The 14,144-nt window shown below is 49.4% G+C and overlaps 1 protein-coding gene across 1 annotated transcript; it reads left to right on the plus strand.

Annotated features, from left to right (window-relative positions):
- Nucleotides 1–1,316: 1,316 nt before the first annotated feature.
- Nucleotides 1,317–12,800, plus strand: slc38a8a (solute carrier family 38 member 8a). Its single transcript, XM_036544566.1, has 10 exons — nt 1,317–1,505; nt 5,563–5,761; nt 6,992–7,148; nt 7,669–7,773; nt 8,916–8,973; nt 10,495–10,609; nt 11,184–11,331; nt 11,656–11,855; nt 12,167–12,218; nt 12,635–12,800. The coding sequence occupies exons 1-10, from the start codon at nt 1,317–1,319 to the stop codon at nt 12,735–12,737; spliced, it is 1,326 nt and encodes a 441-aa protein (XP_036400459.1). The 3' UTR covers nt 12,738–12,800.
- Nucleotides 12,801–14,144: the final 1,344 nt, after the last annotated feature.

The following is a 14,144-nucleotide window of genomic DNA, read 5'->3' on the forward strand; positions in this document are numbered from 1 at the left end:
CTCAGCGGGGTCACATGCCCTCCTTTCCTGGAAGGTTCCCAGCTTTGTTCCTGATTTCCTCCTCCAGCCATCAGGTCTGGCCTAAAGAGGGGGGGCAGAAATAACCCCCCCCCCCCCCCCCCAAGAAAAAAAAATCAGTAGGCCTGCCCACCATGCTCTGGGATTCTGGAATTGGGAATACCCCCCACCCTTCAGCCACCCAGATTTTCACTTTTTCCACATTGCCAGCTCTCCACCTTTCTAACGTTCATGATTCAAATTTATTGCTTTATTGACAAAACTTCACAATAACCAATATCACCACCAGGGTTACAAATGTCAAATATGACACAATAAAAACGGTTATGGTGACAATAATCTCTCCTTCTTCCAACTAGGAGACACACTGGCATAAAATTGAAAGGAAAACATAAAGCTACATAAACAAAGAATGAGTCAAATAATATTACAAGGATAAAAAAAATCTTCCCCGCCACATCCAAGATGCCTCCGACAAGTATGAGGCACGCGCTCACCGCAGGCACGGAGATGACAGTTTGCAGGCGGTCACGCGCCACTCACGCACCGACGCCGCGAGCCGCCGCTAATATCTATTTACCGCAGAGCGTGACGGGTCACCGGGTCACGCGGACTCCAGCCACGGCCCGTCAGGGGTCACGCCTCGGTAGTTTTCTGTCGGAAAAAACACAACGAATTTGTTTTGTGAGGTTTAATACTGCTTTATGTTGACAATTAATTTGACAGTAATAATTTTTAAACCAAAAGCATCGACCTCCTTCTTTTAATTTGCTTACTCCTCTGTGCGTCCATTTAACCGGTTGACGCAGATTATTGACGGTGAAACGCAACGTAAAACGTATTGGGGAAATGCGGCATTTGTGCTGATGCAACAAAACACACCTTTCTCAGGTGACAGACAAGGCGGCCCCGTTGCAGAAATGTCGGCAGCCCCTTAACACATTTCGCACCCAGCCGCTAAATGTGCTGATAGATTTAAGGGGCATTTCAGCCCCGCGCAGCGTATTTTAACAATGAGCGCTGATTGGAAGCCGAACTGACAACCTGTCCTGTCCATTCAAACGAAATTAGGATTTATCAAAGGTGGTCCCCGGTCGAGAGGGGGAAGAAGAAGAAGGAAAATCGCTTTGATTGGTTTGGAAACTTGGGTGACACCTCCGCCAACTCCCACCTGCCCACCCCTCCGCCCTTCGCCTAAAGTTAGGAAGTGTTCCATGAGAGACAAGTTTCTGGCTTCTCGATTCGCGGAGATTTAATTCAGAGGTCGGGAGCAAAGTGCGCGGTCGGTGCGCGAAAGCATGGAGGAATTAGCGAGAGAGAGCATCAGCCTGCTGGCCAAGCCCGCGTTGGACACGGACGGGCCGCGGCTCGGCTCCTTCGGGGCGATCTTCATCATGCTCAAATCCGCGCTGGGAGCGGGGCTGCTCAACTTCCCGTGGGCGTTTGACAAAGCCGGCGGTGTGAACACGGCTGTCGGCGTGGAACTGGTGAGTGAGGAATCGCTGTTTGAGACAATAAATTTACCCAGGAGATGAAATCGCGCCTGAGAGAGTTGCGCAATCAGTTCAGGTGTGTCAATCGATGCAGTCGGGTTTTAAAATGACAGAGCGGCCAGGGAGAGCAGTGATGTACAGCTACTCTCTTCCGAAACGTTTGTTTCACAATGAGATTTATGCGTGTGGCCTCATCGTTTCATTTCCACGACTCTTTCTGCAGAAATTGCCATGACTGCTTGATGTTATCGCAGTAGACATAAGGTGTGCGCGCAATACAAAGTGCTATGGAGGCACATTTAAATAATTCACACCTTCATTCGTTGTTAGAATAACATCCTTACATCCCGTTAATTGAAAAGGTTCAATCGTGATTTTCTAATGCTCAGGTCACGACAAATTGATTAGAGGCTGTAGGAAATGGAGACACAGGCCCGCGCTACGTCCGCGCGCTCTTGCAGTGACGCTTCTCTGATCATGTCCTGACTAACACACCTGCTTCAGTGCGGGAGGAAATCCTTTTTCATCTGTGCTCGGGTTTCGTTGTTTATCGCGTCAAAGTCTTCTGAGAGTTGCTCACACGGACAAGTGAGTAAAGTGGATGATGGATGTGTGTGAATGTGCACTGAATGTGTGCTTGTTATTTGTGTTGCTTTCCGCGTGTGTTTGCATCTAATGGGAGGAGACAGTTTAATGTAATGAAAATGAAAGGACTTTAAAAGAAGCCCACCATCCATCCACACACACACACACACACACACACACACACACACACACACACACACACACACAAAGCGGCAGCATGAACCTGCCTGTTGATATTCACCACAGAGCTCTCTGGTATCAACATTACTGACATAGCACAGCACAGACGCACATGGACACACACACACTCACACTCACACTCACACTCACACTCACACACTCTCAATGATGAGTCTCCTTAGGCTATGTGTTTGTGGAGATGGGGATCGCCCCGAATATTTTCACCCTGAAAAAGGAGGTGTTTATAGCAAAACAACAGACTGTGTAACAGAGCAGAACTTGACTTGCAAGCGTCCGAAGGTGTGATAATATTTATTATAAAGGTAGACATAACCTCCCCAACCTATCGATGCCGATCTCCCTTCAAAAAAAAAAAAAAAAAAAAAAAGACAAGCCCCAGGCAAACTTGAATTAGCCCCTGATCTTTTCAATAGCTAGAAATTCCCCTGGTGCGATATGTAGTTGTGCAGAGGTAACCCACGCAACCCTCTGTGTGTGTGCGTATGTGTGTGCGTGTGTGTGTGGATTTTTAAGATGCATGTTTATATCAGGGTAACTGCAATAAGAGAGGGGATCAAAGAGGAATATGTCAGGAGCTGTAGTTTCAGGAAGGCCCAGCTTGAGATGCGTGCACACACACACACACACACACACACACACACACACAGCTGCACAGATACACACACAGTGTAGGGGGATGTACTGAGTTGTTGCGGTTGGACGCTCTCTCTCTCTAGTGAGTGTAAATCCCTCAGCTGGCACAACAGCCTGTACTGGCATCCAGAGCTGGGGTTGGCATGGGGGGTGGCAGTGCCAGGGTCAGGGGGGGTCTGTGAGTCAGGCTGTACCCACAGTGACCTGTGGGGGGGGGGGGGGGGGGGGGGCAGAACCCGACTGAGCAGGTGGAAGGGGAGGTGAAAAGACTGTCGCCTCATCTCATTGGTTAGAGCCTCACAGAGTGAGATCTCGTTGGTCAGATCCACACACAACGTGATTTCATTGGTTAGAGCCTCATTCAGCATGATCTCATGGGTGAGGTTTCCACGCTGCGGCTATTTGAAGATGTCTGCGAGGTGTTTTTCTTCCTTTAGTGTATTCCTTTGTCTTTGATAAGGGGCAGCAGTGTGGTATATTAGTAAGGAACAGGGCTTGTAACTGAAAGGTTGCTGATCTGATTCCCCCGGGGGGCACTGCTGCTGTACCCTTGGGCAAGGTACTTAACCCAGAATTGCTGCAGTTAATATGCAGTTGTATAAGTGGATCAGTTGTAGCCTATGTAAGTACCCTGGGTAAGAGTGTCTTATAAATGACAATGAGGTTAGATGCGAGCATCTGCTAAATGACAAAAATCTAAATGCAATGCGGGAGTGTGAGTGTCCATGTGGTTTGTGCGGTCTTCTGCTGTCCCCCCTCCCTGAGACCGATCCTGACACCCCCTGCCCCCTCTCCCCTGAGTGTGGTTGTCGTGTGCCTGGCTCCCCGCGTGCACCGCAGTGCCGGGGGTCAGAGGTCACAGCGTTTTGAGGGTCAGCCCCTGTTTGCGGACCTCCCCGGTCTGTGGTGTGTTGAATTCCCTCGCTGCAGTGTGAATCCTGGCAGCTGCGCTATAATGAAGGGGCGGCTGCATTTACAGAGAGTGATTAGGAGTAGTGGTGGTGGGGGGTGGGGGGGGGGGTGTAGGCATTCTGCTGATGCTAGCATCTCTCCCCCCCCCCACCCCCCTGTCATTTTGGCTAGAGCTCAGCTGTGCTGGGCTGTTAGTTTAAGTGCAGGAAGCTTAGAGTCAGATTTTAGCGTTGATGCCCCTCTCTGTGTGCTGGTGCTGAGCTGGATGGGTTGTGCAGTACACTCGCCTTTCCACGTGAGGATGCTGTGTGATGAGGAGAAGACTTCCGTGCTGCGCTTGGAGGGACGTTCACCCTCGGCACTCTCTCTCTGTCCTTCAGTCCTGCTTTAACAGAGTGGGATTATCAATAAATGGGCGATTGATCATTGTGATCAATAGCCAGGGCTCCTTACAGCTCATGCACACGTGCACATCATTGAATAACTTCCATTCTTTCATTTCTTCACCCTGACAGCAGTTATTCTGCACAGAGCCAGACAGCTCTGTGCTTCATGTTCAAAGTTCTTTTTTTCCCCCATCCTCTTTTAAATGCCCTTCATCGGGTACAAACTGCCGCTGCCAGAATTCTCACAAAAAAAAGCAGTGAATGTGATGATAATACATCTGTCTGGATCTGCACTCCATTAACTTCCCATAATGCACCGGGCTGACGGTGCTTTTAGCTTCTGAAGCGCTAAATGGGCTGGCTCCCACCTGCTTAACAAAGCCATTATCTCCCCACGACCCGCCGTGGCTGCTGCAGTCGCATGGAGCTGCCTGCCTCACAGGCCCAGAGAGAGCGGGAGCGCAGAGACGCATTTTAGAATGCACGGAAGTCTCATTCCTAAGATACAGATTAAAGACCCAACTGTTTAAACCGTCCTTCATCTGAACTGATCTAGAATATTGTGGTCTTGAATATTTGCACTCTTAACAGGGCCATAATAGGTCAGTGAAAAGTAATAATTTTCAGTAAAAGGAGATTTGCATTACAGATTCATAACTGCCTTGTGTTATTAATTGTGATTATGATTGTGTCAAGAACCCTTGTTATGGGGCCTGATTCAGCATTTCTTCCTTAAATACGAGTCGTCGTCTCCAGGACGAGTTTCACTGTGTCTGTTGTATAATGAAAAATGAGAACTGATTTAGCATGTTGTCCTTAATTACGAGCTAATTTGAAAGTCAGTGACTGTCACTGCCTGACTGCTGTTTAATTATTCAGTAATGACTCATGTGGATGTAACATGTCTATTCTCAAGGATTTCCTGCAGTTAATCTGATTTCCTTTTGAAAGGGATCAGGGTTTTTCTCCCCCGTTTAGTGTGACTTTGAGTTCCATTTTCTCCTCGTTTGGAAAGGCCATGGAAAGCGCTCTGTGTGCCTTCCAAAAAAAAAAAAACTTGATTGATTTGATTGGGTAATTGAGGAGTGCTGTAGTGCGGTAACTGTAGGAGCTATGATTCGCTGGCTCATTATGAGCGCTCTTGAAGGGGCGTGGCCTAAAGAAGAACATCTGTAGCTAGCAAAGCAGAGCAGATGACACCAACACCTTGACTTACTGACCAGAACCTCCTAAGCGAGGAAGTGCGGAGGAAGGGAGGAGTGTGGGAGTCAGATATCTGTGTGTGAAGTGAGTATCTGTGGTGACTCTCCCCTCTCTGCTCCTACATTACCCAGGTGTCCCTGGTGTTCCTCATCAGCGGGCTGGTGATCCTGGGCTATGCCTCGTCCATCAGCGGGCAGAACACCTACCAGGACGTGGTGAAGGAGGTGTGCGGGCCCGCCATTGGCCAGCTGTGCGAGATCTGCTTTGTCTTCAACCTCTTCATGATCTCCGTGGCCTTCCTGGTGGTGGTACAGGACCAGCTGGAGAAGCGTGAGTGGCGGCCGGCCTCCCACCATCACTGCACCCCGCTAATGAGCGGCTAAAGACCCTTTACAAACACACGCCTCTAAAATTCCCCAGGAGCATGGAAAAGTGGAGAATACCACTGTTTGAAGGGACACCACTGTTTGTGCCATGTTGACTTGGTAAAGTTAACTATGTTAATGGGGACCCCAAATTATTATTTATTATTTACTGTCATCTCTACTGCAGGTTTTGCTAATTGAGTTGATTTTTCATGAAGTTACCCTGTACAAATCTTTAAAAAAAAAAAAAGTCTTGTGCTTTTGAGCGTGGTTGGCTGAGCAGCTTTGGATGACGTGGTCGGACTTTACCTAACCACTCACAACCAGACCGAACACAGTTTACTTTATATGTTCAGACTTAACTTGACCTCTCAACAGCCACGTTGAGCAAAGTTTAGCCTACCCAACCAAAATACTCCGGGGACCTTGTCTATCAAACGATCATACGCTCAGATTTGAATGTAAAGTATGATCATGTATATTTTCAGGCAAACTGTTGGGTTCATCAGCATGAGTGTGAACATGCCTAAGAGCAAGCAGCGCTCTCTGTTCTTTCGTCCAATGGGGAGAGGCGTGGGCCCCGCCGGCCTGCTCTGCCTCTTTTATCTGCTCTGATCCTAATTTTGGCATCCACCTCCACGGCCGCCCAAGGCTGCCCTGCTGCCCGCAGCTGTGGTTTGTTGGCAAGGTGGCACAAGTTGGCACAGCCTTTCACCCTACGACCAACCAAACCGTGCTTCTTCCTCAGCACGACAGTTAATACGATTCCTGTTTCTCAGGCACAGAGGGGGGTTTTATGCGGTGGTGAGGTTATTGCACTGACAGTAGTGGCTTTGTGGGGGCAGTTTTTATGTTTGTTTCACCCATGTGTGCATGCTCGTTATTCAAAATACATTTTGTTATGTACACCTACAGTCAAATATACAGACAAATCTGTGGATTACGCATTTTCTTAATCAGATCTGAGGGTGACGAAGGGCATTACTGAAGGGGAGAACAGTCCCTGTCACTGTCCCCAGCCTCCGTATTGGGCGCATTATTGGCCCCTGATGACCTGTGACCCCTGGGGTCTGAGTGAACTAAATCACTCTCTTCTGACTGCTTTAGCGTGGGACTGGTTTTCAGCACGCCCCTTTCTGTCTGCTCCAGAATGTCACTTCCTGTCTGTGTCATTGCATCACTTCCTGTGTTTCAGTGTGCGACTCCCTGTACGAGACGATAACGGGCTCTGCGGAGTCAGAGATGCCCTATCACTGGTACACAGACCAGCGCTTTGCCCTCTTCATCATGTGTCTCATCCTCATCCTCCCCCTGTCCATCCCAAAGGAGATCGGCTTCCAGAAGTACACCAGGTGAGCCAGAGACGTCACCTCCCGCGGCGTCGCTGGGGCATGCTTATTATTATTATTTACAGTGAGAAATATTATACAGCGGTGCAGCAGTGTGGTATATAGTATGGAGTATGGCTCATAACTGAAAGGTTGCTGGTTCAGTTCCCATCTGGGGCACTGCCGCTGTACCCTTAGGCAAGGTAATTAACCCAGACTTACCTTACGTAAATTTCCAGCTGTGTAAATGTAAATACAGCTGTATACATGTACATCTGTAGCCTATGTAAGTCTGATAAATGGCAATGTTGTAATGCAAACGAGTAGCAAATGGCCACATCTGTATGACGGTGATGGAAAGAGGTTGGTGTAGTTTTCGGTGTTCGGTTCTCCTGTGGTTCCTCATGACGCAGAGGCCGAACGCGAGGTGAATGCTTTATGATATAAAGATGGCTTTATGGGGCTTGGACTGAGCCTCTCGACTGAGCCTCTCTTGGCCCCAGTCTCTTCAGCTGACCTCTGACCCCTGCTCTTCTGTTTGCAGTATTTTGGGGACTCTGGCTGCGACGTACCTGACTGTGGCTATCATTGTGAAATACTACACCAAAGAAGACCATGTGGCTGTTATTTCCCCTTTGTACACCAATGGGTGAGCTGTGTGTGCCTGTCTGTGTGTGCCTGTGCCTGTGTGTGTGTGTGCCTGTGTGTGTGTGTGTGTGTGTGCCTGCCTGTGTGTGTGTGTGCCTGCCTGTGTGTGTGTGTGCCTGCCTGTGTGTGTGTGTGCCTGCCTGTGTGTGTGTGTGCCTGCCTGTGTGTGTGTGTGCCTGCCTGTGTGTGTGTGTGCCTGCCTGTGTGTGCCTGCCTGTGTGTGCCTGTCTGTGTGTGCCTGTCTGTGTGTGCCTGTCTGTGTGTGCCTGTCTGTGTGTGCCTGTCTGTGTGTGCCTGTCTGTGTGTGCCTGTGTGTGTGCCTGTGTGTGTGTGTGTGTCTGTGTGTGAGACAGACAGAGAGAGAGAAAGAGGGAGAGAGGGAGAGAGGGAGAGAGGGAGAGAGAGAGAGAGAGAGAGAGAGAGAGATGAAGGGAGAGTAAGAGAGGGGCAGACAGGCAGGCAGAGAAAGAGAGAGAGATAGAGGGGGCGGGTGGAGTTGGGAGGCCAGCCCAGATACTGCTCTGGGTTCCTTTTGCACGGTCACTGTATCATGCATGACACCGAGCTCGGACTTGGATGTGTAAGTCCTTTCCTCCGGGTTACCAATCAGAGCTGTGCTGTTTAGACCGGTGGAATACCTGCACTCTCGGTTTATAAAATTATTGACTAATGGACCTGGCTCCTGCTGTTGTAGCAAAGTACAAACTGACAGAACAGGGGTGTAAGGAACGGCCAGACCCTGGTCAACACCCCAGCAAACATCCCAGCACTGCCTTCAACGGGGTCTCTGAAAATCAAACATAATGTGTAGCCCAAAATAACTGGCTGGTTCCGTTACGGCTCATAAATAATGATAAAAGAACACGGTGGCGTCAGGGCCAGAACCCGAGCTGCTCTCCACTTCAAGGGCGATTTTGGCTCACCGGTCACTACCTCCCTTCTTTATTGTTGAGGTCTGGGAGTGTGAAGTCAATTACAGCTCTTCCCTTTCAGTGCGAGTGTGACTGGCAGGACGCTCGACCGCGGTTGCAGTGACCTCTGAAAGGTCGGGGCTGTGTGCCTCTGCTCCGGCTTTCAGCCTCTCTCCGCTTTTGTAGCGTTTTCACTGATTTATTTATCGCTGCCTTTTCCCTGCTTTTGCAGCATAAGCTCCTGGGCCTCCATGTTCAGCGTCATACCTACCATCTGCTTCGGGTTTCAGGTGAGTCCAGCTTTTCCATCACCTTTGGTACCTGACAGCTGTCACAGCGAGTATTTTCGGAAAATGCCAGAACGGATGTACTTGGATTCCCATCCCCCCCAACCCCCCAAAAAACAGTCCAGTCCAAACTTTCTTTGGCCTTCCTTCAGGCAGACTCTCTGCGTGCTCCTGAAGGGTGAAGAGAAGGGAAGGCGTAATCTTCAGAGTGAAAGTAACTAACAGTCTTTAGAATTATTTCACTTATTAATTAGCTATACTGCAGGTAGCCTTGACTATGGAAGTGGGTAGAGAAAAATGCAAATGGGTGGGGGGGGGGGGGGTCTGAGTATAAGATTAGAGACCACCTACAGCCTGAGGAAGGGAAAAATCGGGGGGGAGAGAGCAGCAGCAGGATGACATTGATGGAGGGAGTGATGGAGTAGGAGGAAAGGATGGAGAGAGAGAGAGACGGAGGAGTGAGAGGCAGAGGACACTTTAGCAAAGTACACAGCTGTGACTGTGCAAATTACTTTTCTGCGGCTGAGGAGTCCTGGAGGCGCAGGGTGGGACAGGAAGGGGGTTTTTATGAAGAGACGTGAAAGCGGGGGGTAGCCAGGGGTGAAGCAAGGCGAGGAATTACACCTCCCTCCTCTGTATTTTTAGAGAGAATTCATTAAAGCTAATGGGTTTTAGTGAAGCAGGGTTGGATTCAGTGGATTTAGCTTGTTTAAACTCAGAGTGTGACCCAGACACATTGATATTTCAGCTGTATGAGTTTTAAAAGTGCTGAAAGTATTTAAGCAGGCAAAGGGAATGTGCTAAAGGTTATATTTTCTCTTGAGTAACTACCTCATGTAGTTTGCCTCATCAGTTATGGCCCATGATGCGCTCTGCTGGGAAAGTTCTGGAGTGCTCTGTCACGGCTCTCTGTCCTTTGTTAGTGTGCTCCGAGCACGCTCTGTTAGATCTGTGCACTGAGCACGCTCTATGAGGTCGGTGCACTTTTCAAATATCAGTGTAGGTCAATGTAGTTGTAGTGCCTAGGGCGTTTCTTACAGTGTTGTGGTCTGTTGTGTCCCGTGTTCCGGAGGGTTCTGAGCATGCTCTGTTGTGTTCCGTGTTCCGGAGGGTTTTGAGCATGCTCTGTTGTGTCCCGTGTTCCAGAGGGTTCTGAGCATGCTCTGTTGTGTCCCGTGTTCCGGAGGGTTCTGAGCATGCTCTGTTGTGTCCCGTGTTCCGGAGGGTTCTCAGCACGCTCTGTTGTGTTCCGTGTTCCGGAGGGTTTTGAGCATGCTCTGTTGTGTCCCGTGTTCCGGAGGGTTCTGAGCATGCTCTGTTGTGTCCCGTGTTCCGGAGGGTTCTCAGCACGCTCTGTTGTGTTCCGTGTTCCGGAGGGTTCTGAGCATGCTCTGTTGTGTTCCGTGTTCGGGAGGGTTCTGAGCATGCTCTGTTGTGTCCTGTGTTCCGGAGGGTTCTGAGCATGCTCTGTTGTGTTCCGTGTTCCGGAGGGTTCTGAGCATGCTCTGTCGTCCTGCATTTCAGTGTCACGAGGCCTGTATTGCCATCTACAGCAGCATGGAGAACAAGAAGCTGTCCCACTGGGTCATCATCTCAGTGGTGTCCATGTTCTTCTGCCTGCTCATCTACTCCCTCACAGGTGAGACTGCCTGTCACTGATCACACCATCCATACCAGCCAATCACCAGTCAGAGTGCTCTCTGTCAGCCCAGCCCACTTCTCCATGGCTCCAGTACTTTACACACTGCCCAGCGTGTCTGTGCAGAGTGGTTTCATCAGGAAGAGGGCCCAGTGGCTAACAGCCAGGGAGGCTCACACATCTATAGACCTCTACAGCTGCTGGATAATGAAAATAACTTTCAATAGCAATGAATATGCACACTCTTGTGTGAGTGAATCCTTTATTAAATGGTGAAATCTAACAGCATGTCGACCATGGAGGCCTTAGGCAGGTCTCATGAGTTTTCACTTTGGAGCAGTACAGCTGTGTGTGGGTACATTCTTTTCTGTTGCCCAGCAGGTAACAGCGTGCGGTGTGGAGACACTGTTCTGCACCATGTTTTGTGTGAGGGAGAATGGGACCTCATCTATTAGCCCAGGGCAGCATAGTGCTAGACTCCTATTACCATAAACAAGCTGCTTGCTCAGACTGTCACCCTTCAATCATGTTGTTCTGACTCCGCCTGGACATGTTCCCCCTCCTCTCGTTTCAGGTGTCTTTGGGTACTTGACCTTCGGTAAGGAGGTCGCCGCGGATATTCTGATGTCATATCCCGGGGACGATGTGGTCATGATCATCGCCAGGCTGCTGTTTGGAATTTCCATCATCACCATCTATCCCATCATCCTCCTGCTGGGCAGGTATGACTGCTGCTGATGTCATCAGAGTGAGACACAGGAAAGGGTGAATGCACGCATGCATGCACACACATGGTGTCACTGACGCGCGCACACACAGTGTCACTGACACACACACACGGTGTCACTGCCACGCACACACACAGTGTCACTGACATGCACACACACGGTGTCACTGACACACACATGGTTTCTGTACGCCTCAGTGTGTAAAAATGTGTATGTTTTGTGTTTGCACGTATCTCTGTGCATCTGTATCTCACGTTCGTGTGCATCTCTGCGTGTTTGCGTGTCTCTGTATGACTGTCCCTGGCTTTCGCTGCATAGGTCAGTGATTCAGAACCTGCTGCTGCGTTGCCGCCGGCGATACGCCGTGGTGACGCAGTCGTATGAGAACCGCAGCCGGGTGCTGCTGACGGTGGCCTGGATCGCCGTCACCCTCCTCATCGCCATCTTCGTCCCTGACATGAGTGAGGTCATCAGCGTCATCGGGGGCATCAGCGCCTTCTTCATCTTCATCTTCCCAGGTACGCAAGCACGTGTTCACGCACACACACTCATACACAGGCACACACTCACACACACACTCATGCACATACATACGCACGCACACACACTCACACGCACTCCCACTCACACACATTCATACACATACATATACACATATGCTATCACAAGCTGTGTTCACAGACAATCTTGTTTCAGTGAGTGCTTTTATCACACATTAAAGTGTACTTTACTCCATTTGATATGCATCTTTACCCGGAAGATTGGCCCTCTCTGCCCTCCCCCTCTGTTCTGTGGGTCTTTCTAATCCGTGTCTCTGTCTCTCCTACAGGTCTGTGTTTAATATTCTCCATGCAGACAGAGCCAGTGTCTCCCAGGACCAGGTGAGTGGGGCCTGCCTGTGATTTCAGAGAGGAGGGGGGGAGAGGAGAGACCCTTGGCTATGAGGGGAATCTGTTTCACCCACATCACTCCCACATCCAGCTGTGTGTGTGTGCGCGTGTGTGCGCGTGTGTGCGCGTGTGTGCGCGTGTGTGCGCGCGTGTGCGCGCGTGTGCGCGCGTGTGCGCGCGTGTGCGCGCGTGTGCGCGCGTGTGTGCGCGTGTGTGCGCGTGTGTGCGTGTGTGCATGTGTGTGTATATGTGTGTCTGTGAATGCGTGTGTGTGTGTGTGTACATATATGCGTGTGCGTATGCGCATGTGTGCGTGCGTGTGTGTGAGATCTGCATGCTTGCAGTGGATCCGAATCCGCTACACCTGAACCTGGCTGTGAGTGCTCACTCTCCCCCTCCCTCTCCAGGGTTGTCTTGACGACATGGGGAGTGATCACCCTTCTGTGTGGAGCCTTCATCTTCGGACAGAGCACCACCATTGCTATCATGGAGCTCTTCAACAAGTTCTGATCATCATCATCATCACCAGCATCACCACCACCATTGTCATCACAGAGCTGTTTAACAGGTTCTAGTCTTCATCATCTTCATCATCACCACCATTACAGAGCTCAGAAAGTATTGATCTTCATCGTCACCATCGCAAGCATGGAGGACTTTATCTGTATTGTAAACTTCCTGGTTCTCAGCTGTGGAGCAATCAGGTCGGAAACTCTTTCTCCACCATTAGCAGGTGCCTGCACCGCCGGCGCTCGAGAATTCTGGGGGTCTGGGTTTTCACACGGTCACTGCAAAGCCGTTAACTCCACTTCCCTGCACGAGTCCTGCCACAGCGTGACGCCCCATCACACTGCTGTCAGCGCCAGGCGCCCCCGTGTGGCCAGACCCCGCATCAGCGAGCATCACCAGCCACGGTGGGCAGGGCCGTCACGCTCCCGCCCCAAACGTGATGGGGTTCACGGGGCCTGGTGTCCGCTGAGGGGTAGGGAATGGGCTCCTTCACACAGTCCTGTAGTTCACCCCGCACAGGGACTTGTTTTTCCACTGTGAAACACTGTAAAAGCTATTCTGACGTTTGCTTGCTGGGAGCACAGTTTTTAGCTGGCGTTCTGTGGACAGAGATTGGTGGAAGGGGGAAGTGGAGTTGCAGTGTGTCACATTATAATGCACCTTTTTTGGAAATGTAATTAAATTTGGTCGGAAATTTGTTTGCTTTAAACCCCAGCAGGCTGCATCTCAATCCCTTACTAGTTTTAGAAATGTGGACTGAAACAGTGTCTTGAATAGATAGAAATAGAAAAAATGCCCACAATGAAGGGGTTTGCAGCTCTTAATATAAAAACAGAGCTTCTAATAGTGTCCATTTGTGTTTGGCTTTGACCATAAAGGTCTGAATGAAACTGGAGTGTAGCTGAAAGAAAACCCCAGAAGAGTGATACTGGTGTTTCCTAAAGTATTCAATAAAAAAAAATCATGCCCATTGTTTATTTGGTAAGAGTATGGATAGAATGGTATGTACTCTTATGAAAATGACTGTTTATTTTAATAGTTAATGTATATTTACTGTATGTGTGCATGTTTTATGGATTAATATATGTTGAAATTGTTTTCTGTGTCGAATGCATTCAAAGAAACTATACAGTATACAGTATATGTTCGTGTGGTGTGGGAAATGTACAAAGGTGCAAAAAGAATGTCAATTTTCAGGTCCTGATTGCTTAAACATTGATATGCACGCAGAACAGCACAAAAAGCAATGAAAACGTTTGTTTTATTCCAGTACGTTTGCTTTATTGATTCTGAGTATCGTCACTCTACATGATCTAGAATTTAAACAATTTTCAGACGAAATATATCACTTGCATCCCTGCTGTATGACAACTACACTCTGTTTTTAGGAGAGAAAGCAAGTTTACA

Source organism: Megalops cyprinoides, chromosome 13 (genome assembly GCF_013368585.1).
Source record: "Megalops cyprinoides isolate fMegCyp1 chromosome 13, fMegCyp1.pri, whole genome shotgun sequence".
NCBI classification, from domain to species: domain Eukaryota; kingdom Metazoa; phylum Chordata; class Actinopteri; order Elopiformes; family Megalopidae; genus Megalops; species Megalops cyprinoides.